Source organism: Epargyreus clarus, unplaced genomic scaffold, assembly GCF_041222505.1.
Source record: "Epargyreus clarus isolate Ecla_fem2 unplaced genomic scaffold, WU_Ecla_fem_2.2 ptg000014l, whole genome shotgun sequence".
Taxonomy (NCBI): Eukaryota; Metazoa; Arthropoda; class Insecta; order Lepidoptera; family Hesperiidae; genus Epargyreus; species Epargyreus clarus.
In genome coordinates, this window is record NW_027332222.1 from 11,327,830 (window position 1) to 11,348,092 (window position 20,263).

At 33.7% G+C, this 20,263-nt stretch overlaps 1 protein-coding gene across 1 annotated transcript; it reads right to left on the bottom strand.

The window, feature by feature from the left end:
* Positions 1–201: 201 nt before the first annotated feature.
* Positions 202–18,647, bottom strand: LOC140747592 (glucose dehydrogenase [FAD, quinone]). The gene is made up of 7 exons (XM_073080141.1): positions 18,379–18,647; positions 4,402–5,309; positions 3,773–3,989; positions 3,423–3,624; positions 2,216–2,427; positions 1,542–1,691; positions 202–732 (listed from the first exon to the last, which is right to left on the bottom strand). The coding sequence occupies exons 2-7, from the start codon at positions 5,283–5,285 to the stop codon at positions 511–513; spliced, it is 1,887 nt and encodes a 628-aa protein (XP_072936242.1). The 5' UTR covers positions 5,286–5,309; positions 18,379–18,647; the 3' UTR covers positions 202–510.
* Positions 18,648–20,263: the final 1,616 nt, after the last annotated feature.

A 20,263-nucleotide genomic window follows, 5' to 3' on the forward strand; every position in this document is an offset into this window, starting at 1 on the left:
ACCCCGGTCGTCAATTTTTTTTTCTTTGTTTTTAGCGTCAATTTGACGCCACTTTTTAAGTTCATTTTTGTATGGGATTGTGTATCTAGTTCTTATTAGTGATCGAAGGTGGCTACATTATATAAATAAAACAATATTAAGTTTTGTCACTATATTTAATTAGAGCACATACCAATGACTAGTCGAATTATTAAAAATAATATGTAGATAAAGTTCCTAAAGGTAAATTCAAAATAATATTTTAAAATAGTTCATTAACATACTATTATTGCACATATTTTGTATTGTGGCAGTGGTTATAAAACGTTATTTCTATGTGACAATAATAATGTTCTGCCTAGAAAATTTTCTAGTAGGTAAGGTAAAGTAGGTAAGGTTTGGACTGAGAACTGAGAGAGACACCCTGAGAACTTAATTTATTTAAGTTATCTGGGTCTGGTTTTTTTATATTATTAGACTAGTATGTCCATAGGACTTACACACTTATACTAAATTTCTTAATCGTATTTTTTAGAACAATGAATTAATTTTTGTATTGTAAATCCAGTCTTCTTTTATTATATCTGCGCCCTTTTCTGCAATCATAACTACTGGAGCATGCGTGTGCGCAGCGGGGATCCTCGGCATAATGGACGCATCGATTACACGTAGCTTCTGCACGCCGTGTACTAAGAGCCTAGAAGACACCACTGCTGTAGGGTCGCCTTCTGGTCCCATTTTGCACGTTCCTACCTATAAAAAGAAAAACCAGGTGATGCGGCCTTTTTACCATATTAAATCTCTAGAAAGGATACCTATTGTGAGTTGTGACACAACGCACTACGATTTATTTTAGATTTTTTTATCATTTTCTTTATGTTTAATCTGGCATGTCATAAATAGTAACTGGCTATAGAATATTCGAACACGCATACGTTCCAAATATGAAAAAAAAACAATAATGGAAAAATCAAGGTGGATTATGGTTGTAAATGCGAAAATTGCGCGCAATTGATTAACATCTCTTTAAGTTCTAAATTGCTGTGTATTATGTCATGATTTGTCATATTATTTTAAAACACTACAAAACACGAGATCAACGTTTTTGTTCACATCGATGTTTCGCTGTAAGTAAATTAACTGCGCTAACTAATTAAACCAACCAGCTCTGATTTTATCCCAACTAACCGTATTTTATTTAGGTTTTACTCTAATTAAACACATCCCATCAGTGGGACAGTAATGTTATTGCTGTAAACTCATATAGATTTCACATTTAAGCGACTGGCTACTACACACGCTTTCACACGCTTTCTACACTCACAGCCCCCACTAGGATTCCCTGTGTCGTGGGTGCCATGGACACACACAGAGACAAATACAAAAACACCCAGATCCAGTAACAGAAGTCCAAATTCATCATTTAGATGTCTGTCTGGCCCGGGATCGAACCCGGGACCCTCTGCGCGTCAGACCTGTATGGTGACCGCTCCGCCACGCGGGTCGTCATTCAAATAACTAAATTCAACTAAAAATGAGTACTTATTCAATTCAAACATTACCTGGTGGTCTATAGTGATTGACGTTTGCATAATGGCACACTCCCAATACTCTTCGGAATCGAATATTAAATGCTCGCAGCCCGGGAATGGAGTGTTATGCAATCTCGTTCCGAATCGCTGGAATGCCTTCGTGCCAATTACTTTTTGGACCTGTTTATAAAAAAAAGTTTTGTCAATTATAACTATTTACATTATAATTATAGCTACTTGTAATTGTTTAGTATACTTTTGTTAGGTAAGTAAGTATTCAAAACTTTTTGTGATTGAACTTCACTAATGTTTTGTACGAGTATACAGCCCAATAATTTTTGATAATTCCATGCAGCTTCTGCTTGAAGTTTGAATTTAAATTAGATATAAGTAATTTTATATCACTTAATTGTAGCTCTGAATTATTTTAGTAATAGACCGATATATTTTTTCAAATTATATTAGGTCAGTATTTTATGTGACAATTTCATTATAATAAATTTTAATTTTTAATTGTAACAAATTGTGACATGATGTAACATGCGTGTTTTCAAATGCGTGATATTACGTACAGCAGAAGGCTTGCGGGCACACAAATGTGAAAAACTATAAATTACTGTGTGACATGTACAATGTACATAGAACGCTCAAATATATTTTAATTCTACTTTCGTTATAGTTTCCTACAACAACTAAAGACTAACCATTCGAACCCCTTCCTTTAAAGCTTGTAAATCGTCTGGATGATCAAAGTAGTTAGGGTGAATTCTAGGTGGATCTGCAAAGTGAGCACTCCTCAGCGTCAATCTACCAACACTTCTCGGTCTTATAAGCACCGGATTCATTGCGAAGCTCCGTTGTCGTTCTTCCGGCGGGAGTGAGCTGTACACCTGCCAATACCACTTGTCTGTTACACCTGAAAAATGTTCCTTATACAACTTCGACAACTCTGAGAGCTCTTGAATATTTAACTGTAGCGAATATTTTATTACGGCCCTAGCAGACTAGCTATTTTTAGCATTCCGCGATTGATCGTGTAATTGCATCGATGCTTTATAGTTTTTTAGCAGCTGAGTCGGTTGTGGTATCGGAAACGCGCGTTTCATCGTCTGTAGTACAGCAGCATTAATGTAGCGGATGTATGAATGTTGCATCTTATTATTCGAGTCCTGTTGCTTGCATTGTTTCCAAAATCAGCAAAATCGTGGACCGCCTATGGTAAAAGTCGCTAATATGCTGAGGCCGTTAGAAATGTGTGACCTAATTTGTTTGATTCGAGTAGATGTAGTGATTTATTTTTGACATGCACGAGATTCTAATTTATACGACTTTGTTTTTTATAGTGGAAGAAGCTTTTATGATATGCAATTCATCTGATGTTAAGACAATAATAGGCAATTCTACATTGTTATAAAAAGGGATGGGGCTCCTGCATGACAAGTATGTATGATTTTACTGATGACTTAGTTGGATCAGTTTGAAGGTGGTAGAATCCTTTGTGGTTCGACTCCGGCGGCACCACCGCTACACCTATTTCTACCTAATAACAGCAGTGTTAGGCGCTGCTGTGTTCCGGTTTGAAGGGTGTGGTAAGGGAGACAGACTTCTCCGAGGCGTTCCAGCTTAGTCCTCAGGGGTAGCGGCGCATCTGTGGCCGACCTCAGGTAGGAATATCTAATCCTATCTGAGGTTGATTACAGATGTCCATGGGCGGTAGTAGCCACTTACCATCAGGTGGACTGCATGCTCGTCTGCTACTCTTATATTATATAAAAAAAAAAAAAAAAAAAAAAATCAAATAACGGGTAAGTTTATAATCAGGCAGTTATTTTTTGGTGTAGAGCTACTGTATTTTCTAAATAAATCCTACTAGACTGATAAAGTTCAATAAAATTTTAAAAATTGTCTTACCAAGTAACGTCCGTAGAATCCCCAAAAAATCTCCAGCTAATGACCCAGCGCCCATCACTAGTTCCATGTCAGGCCTTCCCTCAGCCAGATCTGTGGAATACTTAGTTCGCATGAAGGCTAATCCTGCTGCTCCACCGGGTAAGGTCAAGGGACCAGTGCCTGCTAGGTAAGCCAGCGCCGAAACTGGTGATGCAGCTGTTATCTAAAATAAATTAAAGTACCTACAATATAGTTGGGGCAACTTTATAAACCATAACTTTATATATCATTAAAAACTTTCAACTTTAAGTGAGTTAAACAAATGTAAATATGGTAATATGAGTATGTAAAAGGTTTTCATAAATCCTTACGTCGTTAATGCATAGGTTTGACTGGTTAACAATAAATGCGTTGCCAGAAAACGTAACGTGATCTTGAAGATTGTAGCCTACAGGGAGATTGACTATAGGGGAAATGCCCATTTCTCTCAAGTGGTACTCTGGGCCCACGCCGGACAGCATCAGCAGCTGAGCAGAACCTATTGTCCCTGCCGACATAACCACCTCGTTGCGAGCGTACACCTGTAGTCTGTAAGTAAATTAAAATTGATCAACGAATGAAATACCTTTGTACTTAATACTCAAATACTGTCATGGTTTTAGTAAATCAACGTAGATCTTAGGTATTAAAAAGTCCATCTCTGTTGTCAACATGAGGAAAAAGGTGTTTAACCGCTTTGACCTTTACATTTACATTTTGATTATAATACAATATAAACATTTAAAAACAAACAAAAGCAAAACTCTAATTTATAAAAACGATCATAAAACTTTTCGAGATCGGGTTATTTATTTAAATTGCATTGTATAATAGGATAGTGTAGCATTTTTAAGGCAAAAAGTATATTGCGCAAAGGTCATGGTTTTGAATATCAAGAGGATTTATGAGAATCATAAATATCACGTCGCAATTCGGTTACGGAAAATATTCTGTGTCTTACCTTTGGTTTCCTTTTGTGAACTCTACACCGTACGCTGTTTTAGTATTTGGATCTATCAAAATTTTTGTTACAGTAGAATACTTTGAAACTTTTAAGTTTTTTCTAAACCGCACGGGTTCCAAAAAAGCTTTAGAAGTACTGCATCTTCTCCCTTTCCTCATCGTCGCTTGAGGCTTAGAAAAACCGATCACGGACTCTCCATTAGGATCGTTCCATTCAAAACCAAGTTCTACACTCGCTTGTTTAAATGCTTTTTCTAGAGGTGATTTAAACGGTGAATGATCAATATCTAAATAACCTCCTTTCCCGTGGAAACTAGAATTTTTCAATTCGTCGATCATGATATTTTCTGACTTTTTGAAATATGGTAGCACTTCATCATAACTCCAGCCAACGTTGCCCATTCGAGCCCAATCATTGTAATCTTCCGGGTGACCTCTTTGATAGATTAAAAAATTCAAAACACTGCTACCGCCAAGAACTTTGCCTCGTGGTAAAAAACAAACATTTCCTCTTAAGCCCCTACACGCCTTTGTTTCTGGCTCCGATTGGTATCCCCAGTTCATTGGAGTCAGTGACAGGAAAGGGGCGAATATTGGAATGTCTGAAAAAAAATTTTCATTTCCCCCAGCTTCTATTAGTAACACCTTCCACTGAGGTATTTCTGATAATCTATTTGCGACCACGCTTCCAGCAGAACCAGCTCCGACTACAACAAAATCAAATTCTTCATGATTCTGAGGCGTGTAATCTTTTAAGAATCCTTCCTCCGGATTCCGCGGTAGCGGACGAAACAAATCTGTCCAGAAATCAAATAAATTCGAACTTTTGTGAGCTGTGACCGAGACAGTTAAAAATATTAAAGGAAATAATATTCCCCTCATTATGTTTTTTTCTGTTTCTCATTCCTGAAACAAGATTATACTTATTACTTATTAACAATAAATTAATAAGATCTATTTTACTGTCTATAAACATATCTATTCAGTGGGTACTCTTTAAATATGTGTATGCAGTAGATAATACTAAAATAAATAAAGTTCAAAAAAGTAAAAAACACGCTTTTATGATAAAATCAACTAAAAAGTAGAATATAATTTTCAATCTAGGAATCAATTAAGGAACAGTAAATTGTATAATTGTGAAAAAAGCGTGGAGTGTTCCACTTATCAATTTTCGAAAAGCACCGGTTTTTGATAATTTTTCAAAATTTCGAATTAAACTGAACGTTCAAAGTGGATAGAAATCGGGTTCAAAGATTCCGTTACTGTTACGTACATACATACATACAAACATACAAACATACAACCCAAGCTAATAAAAGCGTGTTAAATAGGTTTTTGTTAAGATCTTAAGATAATAAAAGATAGTCGCTACAGAGCGTTCGTCTGTCTATTTGGGCTTATTTCGGGATCGGATTCTGGTGGGTTTATTCACTGGATTATCGCTAGTAGACAGGAGGTTAAAAGGTGGATGAATGGTCAAGATATTTTTAGTAATGAAGTGTTGAGCAAAAAGCGTTTAAATTCTCTTGAACTACTAGCTTGCTTTGTGTATATAACAGAAGGTAGGTAATTTTATTCTAGGGTGCCGCTTATTTCTTATTTTAATGTTTAAATTTCAAAAAGTTGTCGAAGTGTTAATTAGAATAAGTAAAGGAGCGTGAACGGCATCTGAATTTTTGACTGCATGGTCCCTGTGTTTAGTGGCAATGCGTCTAGAGCAGAAGCACCAGTATTCTATCACGTCAGTAAGTATTATTAAAGCCATGTGCTTTTCTACCTTATCTATCCTACAAATAAGTCATGAATACCTCTTAATACAAGTGGTTCACATTTTTATATTTAGAAAATACTAAACCAATAACTAATAAAAAATCTTATCACACACTAGTTATAAGGTGAGTACACTTAGTTTTTTATAAAATGAGGAAATATCCATAAAAGTTCAGATCGAGTAAGTAGTTACTATAAACAAAATGGTATGTAAAGTATAGACTTATCGTGTCGGTTAGGCTTGTAGCTGAGATATTCCAAGGTCGGCTTTGTCATCCGGTATTTTACTCGACATGTATATCACAAGAATACAGATGGCTACTCGACGCGGGTTGGGTCTAATCAGTCAATCGCATCATGTACCGGCCTCCTTACAAATGTTGTAAGCGTAGGCATTTTGCCCTAGGCGACTATCTATGGTAGCATGTATGATTGTATCGCGAAGGATCTGTAGGTACATATAAAATGTAAAAAGAGTATAATTTTAATTGTAAGAGAGGAGGTATAATTGTATAGTGTAATAAGTGTTAAGGTAGGTAGAGTTTGTACTTATATAATTATTAAGCTAATTTAAAAAGTACCTTTTTTCTTTTAGAGGGAAAACCCTTTAATAGGTACCCGGTGCCGTGGGAGCGACATGGGGTTATGTAGAATTTTTACCGCACTAAAAGGAACGCAACCGGAGTCCTCTCAGCGCACTGCCCCGTCGGACTCCGCCCAGGTGAGATTGAATCACCACACCGTTTTGTGTATACGACGGTATGCGACCACACATATCGCCTTCCTTCCCGTGGTCGTTGACCTGGCGGTTCGAGCTCCCACTCTTGCCGCCTGCAATCTTGGAAGCCCCTTTTAGTCGCCTCTTACGACAGGCAGGGGATACCATAGCCCTATTCTGGTCCCGGAACTACAGGAACAATTTAAAAAGTACCTACTAATGATTTAATTACTACGTTTACCGACTATAGGATTGAGATCAGTTATTAGCAAGACGAAAAGAGCTAATTCATCAGTGGCATAAGCTATCTCATAGAGAGCCACTGCGCTTTGAGTATATTTTAAAAGAAGCTTCAAACCTTCCTCGTAAAGTTCGTAATTTTTTAAAATGTGTTATAAAGTTTTCAATAAACATTTTTGTTTCCGTGGATCTCTCGTGGAACTCTCATTATTAAAACGGAACTATGCAATTTGTTCCAACAATCAACCCAAGATCATGTGTACGACAGAACATTAGATAATAGACCGGTAACGACCGTGCATTTCGATGTAATGTGCTTCCATGACCTCCCTTTTCGCGTGACCAATTTTTGATTATAATGGCGATTTTTACACCTGGGAGATTAATCATGATCGTTAAACTTACAATACAATTATTTTTTAATATTTGTTTACATATAGGTAATTCGTAAAGCAACAGGAACCAAATTGCAAACTTGATGCAATCTGACCCTACTCACTGACAAGATTTCTTAATAAAGAAATATATTCCTAATTAATATGAATAAAACATGATACAAAAAATCGAGGGCCAACTCTGTCGGAGCAATGCAATGTAATACGCAAGATGTTAAAGTAATTATAATAAGCTTATTATATTATAACGGCATTGCCGATAATATTTAATGCGGTATTTAAATTAGTTACTTAAAAAAATTACTTGTTAATTTGTGTTTAATTTTTTTAACATTTGTTGTATATTACGAAATACTATCTATATGTAGAAACATTTTGAAGTCGTATCAAGAAATGTAGGCAGCGTACGTTATAATATTTTGAATCTACTTCTTCATATTGTATATCTCGCATAAGTACTTATGATGCAAGCTTATTCACGACTTGGGAGCAATTGGCAATATAGATAAACTAAATTTAAGTAAGTTTGAGTTTCCTTTGCATATGCTGTATGCAATCTTCATAACATACTTAGAATATACCTTATTTGTAGGACTCATGTAAAGCAAACTACACTGGGTTACGAGTATTATTTTTAACTACATATCTATGTTTAAAGCGCGTGTATTATATGCTGGTCCTTGTTTATATTCGTGGACATTAATCATTAACAATGATGACAAGACGATATTGACCCGTATTTGACACAATCATGACTATGCAATTTTAAGCACTTCGGATGATAAATTAAACTCATAGATTTGAAGGCCGGAACGAATATGTTAAGGTATAATATAATTAAACATTATTTCGAAATCTTTGAACTCAGAGGCCTGGCTTTTTTAAAGATGGTGCAATTTAAAAATATCGGTCATTCCAAACGATTTAACTATTGATTTATTTCTAATAATTTATTTCCGGTAACGTCATGAAAATGTGAAATAGTAGGTAATAAATAAGTTGAAATTAATAATTAAGCATTTATGTACTGTTAGCGTCATATAAAAGCAGAATATTTTCATATCGTTTAACGACACATTACTTTTACAATTTTAAATGTTTCAAATATACATAATATTGATATGCTTTGAACATATTGATTTGCTAATTCGAATTTGAAATTGAATTTGAATTAATGTAATAGAAAAATATACAAATATATCACTCATTTAAGAAAACAAATTTAATATTTAACATTTACAATTTACCAATACTTATATACATGGGGTTGTGGTTATTTTGGCGCTGGCAAACAACAACCTTTTGTGTTTTGGTATCGTGCAAATAAATTGTTATATCTCAATTTTGTTACAGTACTTATATTTTACAATTAATACATATAATAAGCCCCGGGCTATGAAACGTTACGAGATTTTGTTTGTCAAGCTTTGGTAAAGCTAATAAAATAAAAGAAATTCATAACAAATTGTGTTTGCAATAGCTACTTTAGTTAGTTTATTCCATGTTGCCTTATTCTAATTTTTTCAAACAAAACATTTTTTAATCAAAAGTTTTTCATTATTCTTGTGTCGTTTTTATTTGTGTTAGATTTTTGTACGAGACATCGCACCGCAATACATATAGTAGGTATTGTAGCACCTTGCGACCGAGCGTTGCCCTGAGTGTTCGCTTTTCATTAAGCAGATTATTTTAAGCCTATTATTAAACCACGTTTACAATGGCTCTGATATAATATGAAAATCTGTTGCGTAAAAATGCTATGATATTGCGGTTTTATATTCCTGACTATTTTGGTACAAAATAAAAAATATTATAGTATGAACATATAATGAAATATCATAAAATGAACGCTAATTTTTGCAGGTTCGTGTACAGGCAACGTTACATTGTGTGTTAAAGTCCAAAACAAATAATTTACTTTGAATAGGTACCTGAAATTGCTCGGCCGCTGTAGACCGGTAATGAGGGCATAGCGAGTGAATATCTCGAGTATCTCGTTAGGTTTAGTATTAATCGTGAACATTGTTTTCGTATGTATACACGTCGCCAGTAACTAAACGTGAGCTTTTGTTGAGCGAAATCACACGTTGTAAACTCCAGATTGTTAGAAACTTTACACAATGTAACCTATCCGCTTGATTACTGGTAGTTTAGACGTGGACTTTTAACCCATATTCACATTGTTGGGACTTTTCTGAAAATGAAAAGAGTTGAGGCTGCAGTACACGACGTTAACCAAGTGCGTATTGGTAGAGACACCTTTATGAATAGGTAAAGGCACCTATTAGGTAAAACTCCAGGCTTGTAGGAAATATCATGTAATGTCCTCACCGATATTATTGCGTGTATCGTTAATGGCAAGTGATAATAAAAAATATGAATTTGTTAAGTTGAAATACAGTATATTATAAAGTTACTAAAATTCGTTTAGTCAAGAGCATGCAATGTTGATAAAATTGTAAAATTCTCCGCAGGCGAGATCTAAGAGAATACTGAATTCACTAATGTAAATATTAGGTAATGAGTATGATATATTAATTGAATATAATATATTAGGTTTGACTCCATTGCAGTTTTTTAATATTGTTGCTTGCTGGTCAAAAGTCAGGACGAGGCCTGGTACAGGGTTTCTCGAAACTGGTTAATTCTTGCGAAACATTGCCGGTTAGTGGTTTCGAAACTGTATCTCAGTACTATGTAAACAGCATAATGCAATCCCAAGGGTATTTAATTTAAAAGTCATTGTCTCGGTATATTGTAAATACTCCATATAAAGCCAGCGGTGTGTGGTGAAATAACGTCAGCGAAAACTTCTTATTGAATGTCGGTAACCAGCGCTCCCATACATGGCTGTCAGATATTTCATTGACTCAGTTTAACTCAATAATAATACAGTTAAACCAATAACCAAAAATGTAATAAAATGAAAAATAATAAACATGATGTAGGCTTACGATTTATATTTCTGATCTTCGATTTCTATTTTAATATCTGATATTTGGAAATCACAGAAAGCTATTTTAATTTTAAGGACTATGTTTATGTGCTATAATTAAGCGTTTGAGCTATTAATAATCTAATCAAACAGAAGTAAGTTGATACTATTAGTGAATGAGTAAGATATGTAGTCGATGCGATAAAGTGTCTTAGGCATTAGTCAATGTGTGAATGTTTATATCCTGCGTACCCTACTAGTATTAAGTGCTTAGGTAATACTTGCTAAACAACTTGAAGCAGTTTGTTTGTACCATAAAATAACCAGGTATCTACGCGTGTAAATGTATTTAGGACACTAAATGGTGACGTATATTCTACATATAATTTTGTCATTTTGTATCAGGACACAAATTTTGAGTCAGTGGAGTTAGTCCTCAGCGGTACCAATGCCCATGACGGAGTTCAATCCCAACTGGGATTGATTACAGATGTCTGTGGGCGGCAGTGGCCACTTACCATTAGGTCGACTGCATGTTCGCTACTTCCACGTAACTACAAAAGTTGAGTGTTATTACTCAACGCTTATTACTCAACAATTATAATCACATTCTCTAAAATAATTATTCTGAGACTCTCTGATTATAACTTATAGACCTCTACCCACTCTACAACTTCACATGTAACACGCAACTATCAAATACTACGCACACAGAAGGTTGAATCAAGGCCACCAAAATTGTTTTATTCTAATAAAATGGTAATGACCTGATTTAGTAAATACGTTGGGGTGTTACGTCACACGAATCGTAACATGTTTCTCACATTAACTGGCGTTGTTGTTAGCTTAAAAGCATCGAATGCAATGTTTATAGTGGATGGGTATATCTGTTTTCATTTCCGTTAGTGTTTCGTGTCAAAGTGTATGATTTAAACATAGAATGATATTAAAAGATAAGTCGCCGAGTTAGGTATATGTGAACTTTTTAGAATAATATTAGGAAAGGAGTACACTGTCGACAATATTATAGTAAGTTATTACTGTCTTCGGGTATCAAAAAAGAATTCCCCATTTTGTTGTTATTTGTAAAGTAAAATGAAAAACGAATATAACCACTTGGATCCTACGTAAAAGGGCCTCAGGTGCATTCCTTGCGAGGGACTTAACCCAATGTCTCGCATGCCGACAATTATTCGGTGACTTTACTGTCCAACCTGGGCGAATAAATTTAATACTTTTTGTATGTACCTACCTACAGCAAATTAAATATAATATACACTGTAGTCGTAGCTATATTTCAATAGCGATATTGAAACGTATGGTCATCTGTATTTCAGGTCAGTGAGGTTTTAGAATAAAATATAAAATCAATATGGCTACCTTCACATAGTTATCCTCATACGTATAGTGTTGAGTAGAAAGCAAGAACTTATATTATTATTGCTCTAGAGTTTAAAAATACTTAGAAATCAAAAATTTTGGGAAGAAATTAGCGATTACAATAACTCTATTATTTTCAAGAATTATATTATTTTCCGAGCTTACTTATAAACCCGCCGAGGCGCCTTGTCTTCGCATTAAGTAGGTAGATATCATTTAATAAGTCTACTAAAACGTTATCAAGTTCATTTATTATTCTCATAAAAAAAATATTTATGTTTAATCTGCGCCATGGAAATGTAAACAATTAGCTATAAAAGCGATTGTAAAAAAATCTCTTCATATTTACGAGGGCATAAACTAATACCAGTATGTAAAGAAAATTATAGGTTCCGTTAAGTATTTTTGAAATAGTGTGATCATGACACAAGAAAGGAGCGAAGTTGGAGAGATGTAGATCATTTAAAGTAAATGGAACGAAAAATGGTAAAAATATCGTCTACATCTTGTTATCGTCGTTAATAAGAAGCTTGGATATTAACGATATCACATTTTTATAACGTTACATTAAAGTAATAAGTGACTCATTTGATACTACAGTTTAAAAACAGATGCGGGTAGGTGAAGTGGGGACGACACCTTGGCGGCGCTCGAATTAACAGAGAGCGACATTCTGGTCGGAGACTTCAGCAAGAGCAGTCGAATAACGGAGATACTTGTGTAGTTATAATACTTCTAATCACTAGTGTGAACTTACTTACGTATAATTGTTATATCGTTACTCTGTACCGTTTATGTGACTATATTATTACATGACTTCAAGACCTACAAGATGAGTTTGATTTCATCAGAAGTGTACAAGAACCAGCTCACAATCATGGACGGCGATTCGTAAGTACGAACATACTTGACACAGGAATAAAAACCGTGAGTTAAAACATTATTATGTCATATGTGAATTCATCTTGGTAGAATAAGTAAAAATGGGGGTAGATAATGTCGTTGATGTAAGGGAAAACTCATTTGAATTAAGAAAATGGATAGATTGAGACTAGTAATTCAATGAAATGTTAATACCCTCTGAAAAACTTTACTCTTATCAAATTACTTGTTAACATTGTAAACTGAGGTGTTTACTTCAAAATAAGTGCATTTTCTGTGAAGAAGTGTCTAAAAGTAATTTTGCAAGGCAGTTCTTGTGGTAAATCTGTCCATTTGGTTAAATTCTGTGGTGTAAAAAGTAAATCCTAATTGTTCTAAAGTTACACCTACTTTGAAATATATAGAAATACACGTACTTATGAAAATATTTTAAGGATCTTTAATCTTAAATGTTAGGCTTTATAGATATGGGAACCTAATGGTTGTTAATATAGGCTAATGTACGCCAGAAATTGCATACAGGTTAGATTTGAATTTATTTTTGATAACTTTTAATGTTTCAAACGGGGTTTACGTATATGCGTTTGTTTTTATTGTATGGAAGGGACTATGCGGTAGCAACAAACGCAGTTACAGAGTACAGTATACCTACTTGATATAAGTGACACGTTTATTAAGTTGCAAAATTTTGATTATTCATAATTGTACAGAAATGTATAATATCTACGTGGTACATATTTAACTGCCTGCAAAAAAAAGTATCACGACCACGGTATTGAGTGGCTGAGTGTACCCAGGAGGGAAATGGTAAATGAGTTTAAGGTTTATTGTTTTTTTTTTTGGATATTAATTGACTATATTTAAAAATAAACTTGCATTCACATCTACATTGTTCACATTTTCATTTTATAAATCAATGAAAGTTTCCTTTTGATTTCATATACTTGATACGTAATTGTTATGAAAGAAGCATACGTACGTTGCCAAATTTAGATTTCCATCAATTCTAGGCGAATTCACGCAGTACTGTGTACTACTGTGTTTTGACTCCCATAAAGTATAAATGCACATTAGTTAATGATCTATAAGAAAACTGAGAAACTTATGCGCAGCGGTCTTTGGAATATTATATATAAAAATATCTCTCTTATCTCCCATTCTACTTCAGACTGACTCACTTATACATAATATTAAATGTCTGTTTTAAATTTAGTATGCAACGTTTCGTTTTGTATTAATATTTCTTTACATCTCGTAATTTTAAATCTTTAAATTTCAATTTGAATTTGACACATTACACGTCCTTTTGGTTTGAAAATTGGGCACTATCAAATACTGGTAAATGAAGTTTGTACCTTAAACGTTGAGACGCTTAGACTATCGATATTATTAATTATGTGAGCCATTTACGAAATGATAAACGGGATCCACTTTGTATGGGATTGAGAATAAATTATTTTAAGTAAAATAATAATAATAATAATAATAAATTGATGCTTTTATAACTTGAGCTTAGTTCTATTTACAAGTTACAGCAATTAAGTTATTATACGTATTAAGTGAGAAACGGTCACTGAAGCCTACATAAATTTAGATAGTCTCTTGTATACCATATTTAAAATGAGTCTTGCCTGCGACTTTGTTCATGTGGAGTCAGAATATAATTTGAATTGCATTTTTAAAACGAGTCTTGCCTGCGACTTTGTTCATGTGGATTCAAAATATAATTTGAATTGCATTTTTAAAACGAGTCTTGCCTGCGACTTTGTTCATGTGGATTCAAAATATAATTTGAATTATACAATGCCCTCTGTCAAGATCACGGAGTACGTTAGTAATTTGGAATTGTCCATTACCTGGTCATGTAATGTTTTTTAAAAAAAATGTATACTTTTGACATCAACTTCGTAGTTTTGGTTTTAATGCATTTTCAAATATACAAACCGACAGACAATTTTTCTTTTTCAAATATATTCGATGTAAACACGTGAAGATTTCATTCTTATTATATGTATATCATAGCCAAATGAATAATAATGTAATCAAATAAAAGCATAGGTACATTTCGATGGGATTTTCTTATACAATAATTTACTTTTCATATAAATTTCATACGGTTCACAATTGCGTCATGTCTAGGTTTTCTCTATAGAAACATCGAGCATCTCCTTGAGAGTGTTGGTTGTAAATGATACATATTATATTAATATAATCTATATAGATATTACGCACTAATATAATTTTTATTACAAACTATATAAAAGTCAGGTGAAGCCGAGGCGTTTGAAATATATATAATAAATATGAATTGTTCGGTAATAAGGTGTATCATAAGATAGTTTGACTAACTGTTTGTTTGGCTGGCTGGTATAAAATCATGATCAACTTTAATAGACCTTTTTCAGGTCATAGAAATTTTAGGTTGTGATTGATAAGGAGCCACATGTTATGTAAAACAGTTATAGTTTTAAATCTGACGATCGTGATGAGACAAAATTAGAATCGGACAAGATTATTAAAATCATGTCATGTCATAGGTATTTCAAAATTTTTAAATAAATCTGACCGTTCAAAGTAGGTAAAAATCGAATTCAAATATTCCGTTACATACATACAGGTCAAGTTAATAAAAGCGTGGCAAAAATAAAAGCGTGTTTAAAAAAAATCTTTTATCAGTTGTAGACACAAATAAGTATAGTTAAATAATGGCCGGTTTCTGAAGTCATTTTTCTTGGTAGGTAGTTTACGAGTGTGTATTCAATAACACTATCCGTTTGATAACTACCTACGGAAAAAAAAATCCGCTTCCGAGGAACTCAATGTAAGACAAGGTCTGTTTAAACTCCGTTTAGATTAACGGACCATTTTAATGTGTTTATTCTTTCCATAACATTATTTGATTTTTTTTAAAAACGACGTTTGCGTAAAGTCTAGCAAATCTTCCTTAGTATAATGCATAACTTTTACAGTAAAATAGCCCAAACTATAACTTCCTTATGGGAATCTTAATTTAAAACTTTTGGTGAAATAAAAAAAAAAAAAGTTAAGTAGTTAAGCCATACACAATTGACAAGTATGTCGCTGACGTGAACGCATGGGTCCTTTGCTTTGTTAATTAAATTTTGAAATTCATGTAATAGTATGTATTATTATAACTGAATATAAATTCAATTTAATGTAATGAAATTTCTTTCTGACTTTCAAAAGTGGGTTATGTGGCCCTACTTTGAAAGAAATAATTTGAATTTGTGATAAATAACGTAAAAAAATTGGGTTCATACAACTTATACGTGTTATATTGTGTGAAATTCATGGTTAGTTTACCATTATTTAGTCTTTAACTTTGATATCATTCATTTCAAATATTCACGATATATTATTATTTTGATACTGCTTCATCAGTTGATAAAAGACGTACATTGGAAAGGCAACTATTTGTATAAAATAACATTGTAATAATTAAAAGAAGTACTAAGTAGTAATAAAATAATTTTATAATAGTATTTTGAGTCGCACAGATTCATTTAGTGGCCAACTATAGATCTATCTATCTATCAGTATAACAGTTATTGAACAGGTTGTTGAGCATTCCGAAATGGACTAATAAGATTAACGTCGTTATTCTGATGCGTAACTTTATCGAATCAATAGTTGTTGGAGATTTAACTATTGGACTTAGAATCCAGACATAAGTAAAGTGGGCAGCTAGATGTTGTCATTACTGTAGGTGTAGGAAACTTTTTTTAGTTTGATTTTTATTTATCTGTAGTTAAGATGGATTAGTGCAGATGCCTCGAGCAGTGTAATGTTCGCGGGTGTCTCTTGGTGATGCATATGGTTGGGTGTATGTATGTATGTATGTTGGGTGGATGTATTACATTGAGTGAATATTGCATTTTTAGAGTAAATTTGAGTTGAGCACTGGCCGAATGTTATCGTAAACAAGGTATAAAAACTGCGGTGATACATGACTAGAGTGATCCTATATGAACATCACCTAGTTTAAACCGTGTGTTTTATTATTTAACAATGGTCTAATGCATTCGCTTCAATACCTGTCGCGCATATGACATTTATGTAAAGAGTCCTTATGAACTATGCCTGCAACAGAAATCCGTGGTGAACACTGTTGGGGCAGATTTATAACCTAGGTAATACACAACTAGTGTGATTCTATATGAACATCACCTAGTTTAAGCCTTGGTTCGGATCAACAGTTCGGGCTTTTTACATGCGAGTCGGTATTGCAAGAAAATGCGTAGAGTTTAAGCCATGTTTTTGATAAACAGTTCGGGCCTCTTACGTGCGAGTCGGTATTACAAGAAAATGTGTAACTCTTCTGGACTTAGGCATTAAACAACTGGTTTTCTTTTGCAGCTCTTGCATCAGACCATACACGATCGAGGACGAACGTGTGAGCAGGACGGCCGAATGTTATCGTCGTTAATAAGAAGCTTGGATATTAACGATATCACATTTTTATAACGTTACATTAAAGTAATAAGTGACTCATTTGATACTACAGTTTAAAAACAGATGCGGGTAGGTGAAGTGGGGACGACACCTTGGCGGCGCTCGAATTAACAGAGAGCGACATTCTGGTCGGAGACTTCAGCAAGAGCAGTCGAATAACGGAGATACTTGTGTAGTTATAATACTTCTAATCACTAGTGTGAACTTACTTACGTATAATTGTTATATCGTTACTCTGTACCGTTTATGTGACTATATTATTACATGACTTCAAGACCTACAAGATGAGTTTGATTTCAATCTGGATATACACACCTAAGTGAATTCGTTAAGAAATTTTAGTAAGTAAATTAAATGTATTATATAACGGGGATAAATGGTGTAGCACACGGCACAAGAAAAACTATTGTTTATTAACATAAGGACTTCAGCACGTATATTACGAGTATATAACACAACAGATAACAGCAGATAAGTACAAACTATTTCAAAACAATTTTAGGGTTTAGGGTAAAGATTAATAAAAACTAGTCTGTAGTGAATGCCTATTTTGCTTCTTGAAAGGTAAAAGAGAAAATCGACTGTCTACGCCTAGCGATAAATATTTTGTGGTCTAGCTAGCTCAGTATAGGCGTAACTTTATGGTAGGTGATCGGTTACACCTCTTTATGTGAAATTTATGCGTATTATGACCATCGACAAAAAGGTCGACGTAACCTTGACTGAGCCTCCAATAAATTAATTCACATGATTATAGAAACAATAAAAATACCTCATGTGATTAAGTAACTATTTAACATAATTTTGCTAAGTAGATATCCTACTACTATCGCTCGCATTTTTTGGAATTGAAAAGGGTTTTAGGCATTCAGACACATTTGTGAATAGTATAGGGAACTCTTAAGCATTTATTACTTCGCAATGTTTTTCTGTACTTGAACTTTACGTGTGTATTGTACGTTAAAGTAAGTGATAATTAATAATACCTATGTACGAACTTGGTATTCGAATATTGTACCGTTAAATTTAGATATTGGAATTCAAACTGAGCTACTCGTATCGTTTTTAATACATATAATTAATTACATAAAAATACAATTAAAGCGTCCTTATTTATAATCACAGACAACTTAGAATATGGACATAAATTACCAAAATCATAAAAACATCATAACTTACCTTCATGATAAAAAATCCTTTAAAGGAACTCCAATATTCTCCACTTATACAAATATGCAACACAAGAACTTTATGATTAGTATTGTAACAGTGAGTATTGTTGTAAAATGTTCTATAATAAAAATGATTTTTCAATCGATTTTAATTCACGCACTTTGTCCATAATTTCACTGGTAAGGTTAAAGTTCATATTGATGTCCGTGCATAATTGTTTCGTGCAGTGACACGCGCCGCGCGCAGCAGTGCACATTATATTGGGCGCGTGCGCACGCCGCTACGCACAATTTAAGGCTGGCGTGATCGACCGGCCTTGTTGATTGATCATTAATCTGTACTATTTCGTGTTCTGGACACAAGGATCCATATATATCACTGTTAATGTTACTAGCTACGTGATCGAATACACATATTAACTTATTTAACCGTAAATCACTGTTAAATCGCTTTATTGTAAGGAATAAATCATTTGTAGTTCCCAAAAGATATTATGTATGTAAAAGGTAAATAAATTATTATTATAGTAATTATTCAGAATCGTTGTTTATTGTAGTAAGCTTCTGTAAAAATTTAGTTAAGTATATTATTTTTTTTAAAGAAAATTGTTATTTGCTGTAATATATTAAGATAATATTTCACATAAAAATAAGTATGACGCAAATTTTGTTGAATAAGCGCATATAGACCTCCAAAGTTCCAAGTGTATCTACAAATAGCGTAAGCAAATGTTGCATAGCTAAAGGATAATAACATTACTGCATTGTGAATAGTTTATAATGTGGTTCACACAATATCATTTTATTCCGATACAAAGAAGCTACATACATTGTTCACATGCAATTACATTTTACTTATGTATTTAAATTTTTACACGCTTACATTATGATGCTTAAGGTATCCAAAAATGTATTGCATTTAGCTTTTGGAGAAGGTAGAACTTTTTGTGGTTCGACTCCGAAACCACCACAGCCACACCATTTTCAGTTGTTTTTTCGGCTGTGTTCTGCTTTGAATAACTTAAGAGTATTCCTTAAGGATCGTAATTCACCAATGGTCGTCCTTTGGTTGGACTCTTGTCCCAACTGTCCATGGCCGGCAGTAGCCATTTATCATTAGGTAGACTGCATGCTCGTTTGCTCCTTCAGTTTTATAAAAAAAAAACGTTAAACTTTTCGCAAGTGGTTTTTTTGCTATGTAAAGTAGTCCGAACACGTTTCCAGGCTACATATTTTAGATTCACAGATTTTGCTCATGTGTTTCCGCGTCCATACTCTTTAAAGCTCTTAAAACAACACGATACGACAGTATTTCTAATAGTTGTGTGCTGAATTATTCATCAGAACTTCCTAAGTAGCAACGAGAGCCAAAAATCCCTTAGGATGCTGCTTGCGAATGTTTATCACTACGCGGGAAATGGCACAGCGGCGCAAAACTTCTGCTTTTTCGAGCTAGTTAGTGGCGCATCGACGCATATTTCATTGCACTGATCGAGCTCTGCATCTTCGCGATATTTCTGAAATATTACGAGTGTGCATATTTTGTACGAAGCGTTGTGTATAAAACTGATTCAAGCATTGAGCTAGCCTTAGATGAATCTTTAGACATTTTTTTTTCAAAATTCTAGTTCTATTAAATTTTCTGCATTTCTTTTTCAAAATGGTTAAAGGTGTTATTAGGTTGTAGTGAACACCCCAGTTAAGTAGGTAGGTAGGTATATACTGTTACATAGTAACGATTATTAAAAAATAGGAGTCAATTATTATTAATTTTCTTCTTATATCTATTTATTTATTACAGACTTATTGTCAATTATACGTACTAAGAAAAAAAAATCTTTTCATTTCGCCTTACTAACATTTATGTATCTTATCTATTATGTGTACTAATT

Excerpts from the sequence above, each read along its gene's own strand:
- LOC140747592 (XM_073080141.1), bottom strand. The coding sequence starts at position 5,285 with ATGAGGGGAATATTATTTCCTTTAATATTTTTAACTGTCTCGGTCACA. Across the intron at positions 2,428-3,422 it reads GATTCTACGGACGTTACTTG|GTGTAACAGACAAGTGGTAT; the intron begins GTAAGACAATTT and ends AACATTTTTCAG. Across the intron at positions 1,692-2,215 it reads TAAAGGAAGGGGTTCGAATG|GTCCAAAAAGTAATTGGCAC; the intron begins GTTAGTCTTTAG and ends TTTTATAAACAG.